This window comes from Haliotis cracherodii, unplaced genomic scaffold, assembly GCF_022045235.1.
Source record: "Haliotis cracherodii isolate W230 unplaced genomic scaffold, xgHalCrac1.p SCAF_3, whole genome shotgun sequence".
NCBI classification, from domain to species: domain Eukaryota; kingdom Metazoa; phylum Mollusca; class Gastropoda; order Lepetellida; family Haliotidae; genus Haliotis; species Haliotis cracherodii.
In genome coordinates, this window is record NW_027266286.1 from 37754543 (window position 1) to 37756812 (window position 2270).

Consider the following 2270-nt stretch of genomic DNA (forward strand, 5'->3'; position numbering starts at 1 on the left):
CAGCTGCCCGCTAAAAGTACGTTGTTTGTGTCAGATGGCGTTTATTTTGTTTGCAAATGGAATACGTCCACCAACCTTCCGCGTTGCGGTTGTAAACAACAGTGAACCCCCGAATGAGAGACATGTCATGATTTACATTTCTTCGTTGTATTAAACACAGACAATGTTCAGGTTCTCTCCAACTTTCACAACGTTTATGACCAACCAATTCCCAAACATCCTTCCAACCTACTGTCAACCCGCCTGCACAACCCTGACAGCCGGTCAACCCGCCTGCACAAGCCTGACAGCCTTCCTGTCCAACTTCCTGTCATTCCGCCTGCACAACCCTGACAGCCTTCCTGTCCAACTTCCTGTCAACCCGCCTGCATAACCCTGACAGCCTTCCTGTCCAACTTCCTGTCAACCCGCCTGCACAACCCTGACAGCCTTCCTGTCCAACTTCCTGTCATTCCGCCTGCACAACCATGACAGCCTTCCTGTCCAACTTCCTGTCCACCCGCCCGCACAACCCTGACAGCCTTTCTGTCCAACTTCCTGTCAACCCACCTGCATAACCCTGACAGCCTTCCTGTCCAACTTCCTGTCCACCCGCCTGCACAACCCTGACAGCTTTCCTGTCCAACTTCCTGTCAACCCGCCTGCACAAGCCTGACAGCCTTCCTGTCCAACTTCCTGTCCACCCGCCTGCACAAGCCTGACAGCCTTCCTGTCCAACTTCCTGTCAACACGCCTGCATAACCCTGACAGCCTTCCTGTCCAACTTCCTGTCCACCCGCCTGCACAAGCCTGACAGCCTTCCTGTCCAACCTCCTGTCCACCCGCCTGCACAACCCTGACAGCCTTCCTGTCCAACTTCCTGTCAACCCGCCTGCACAAGCCTGACAGCCTTCCTGTCCAACTTCCTGTCAACCCGCCTGCAAAACCTGACAGCCTTCCTGTCCATCTTCCTGTCCACCCGCCCGCACAAGCCTGACAGCCTTCCTGTCCAACTTCCTGTCCACCCGCCCGCACAACCCTGACAGCCTTCCTGTCCAACTTCCTGTCAAACCGCCTGCATAACCCTGACAGCCTTCCTGTCCAACTTCCTGTCCACCCGCCTGCACAACCCTGACAGCTTTCCTGTCCAACTTCCTGTCAACCCGCCTGCACAACCCTGACAGCCTTCCTGTCCAACTTCCTGTCAACCCGCCTGCACAACACTGACAGCCTTCCTGTCCAACTTCCTGTCAACCCGCCTGCACAACCCTGACATCTTTCCTGTCCATCTTCCTGTCCACCCGCCTGCACAACCCTGACAGCCTTCCTGTCCAACTTCCTGTCCACCCGCCCGCACAAGCCTGACAGCCTTCCTGTCCAACTTCCTGTCCACCCGCCCGCACAACCCTGACAGCCTTCCTGTCCAACTTCCTGTCAACCCGCCTGCATAACCCTGACAGCCTTCCTGTCCAACTTCCTGTCCACCCGCCCGCACAACCCTGACAGCTTTCTGTCCAACTTCCTGTCAACCCGCCTGCACAACCCTGACAGCCTTCCTGTCCAACTTCCTGTCAACCCGCCTGCACAAGCCTGACAGCCTTCCTGTCCAACTTCCTGTCCACCCGCCTGCACAAGCCTGACAGCTTTCCTGTCCAACTTCCTGTCAACCCGCCTGCACAACCCTGACAGCCTTCCTGTCCAACTTCCTGTCCACCCGCCTGCACAACCCTGACAGCCTTCCTGTCCAACCTCCTGTCCACCCGCCTGCACAACCCTGACAGCCTTCCTGTCCACCCGCCTGCACAACCCTGACAGCCTTCCTATCCAACTTCCTGTCAACCCGCCCGCACAACTCTGGCAGCCTTCTTGTTGACAGAAAGGGTTGACAGCTTGGCATGACATATAACATAGGGTTGGCAGAAAGTGTTGAAAAGGGAAAGAAAAATATCCTGTCAACCCCGTGCAACACTTATATCTTGCATCACGACTTATCCACGTCAGCAAAGTAGAAAATAACAAAGGCTTGATTTTTTTGTATTCCCTTTACACATATATTCTTCTAGAAATACGGGGAATATAATGTCAAACATTATACGAAATGTGAACACATAGTTAACAAGACAAACATGAATGTTGGCGTGCACCCAGTGCTCAACCCGTATGTTAATGGTGAGTGTTGACATTTAACTTACTCACTTTTGTAACTCGTAATTATCTACAAATCTGTCACTCCCTCTTTGCTCAATAAACCGTCCTTGTTAGCTAGCGTAGTGACCACGCCCTGCTCTAGC

At 53.7% G+C, this 2270-nt stretch overlaps 1 protein-coding gene across 1 annotated transcript; it reads right to left on the reverse strand.

Moving 5' to 3' along the window:
* Positions 1-540: 540 nt before the first annotated feature.
* LOC139475406 (uncharacterized) lies at positions 541-1881 on the reverse strand. The gene is made up of 2 exons (XM_071258622.1): positions 1423-1881; positions 541-1134 (listed from the first exon to the last, which is right to left on the reverse strand). Exons 1-2 carry the CDS (start codon positions 1879-1881, stop codon positions 541-543), a joined length of 1053 nt encoding a protein of 350 aa, XP_071114723.1.
* Positions 1882-2270: the final 389 nt, after the last annotated feature.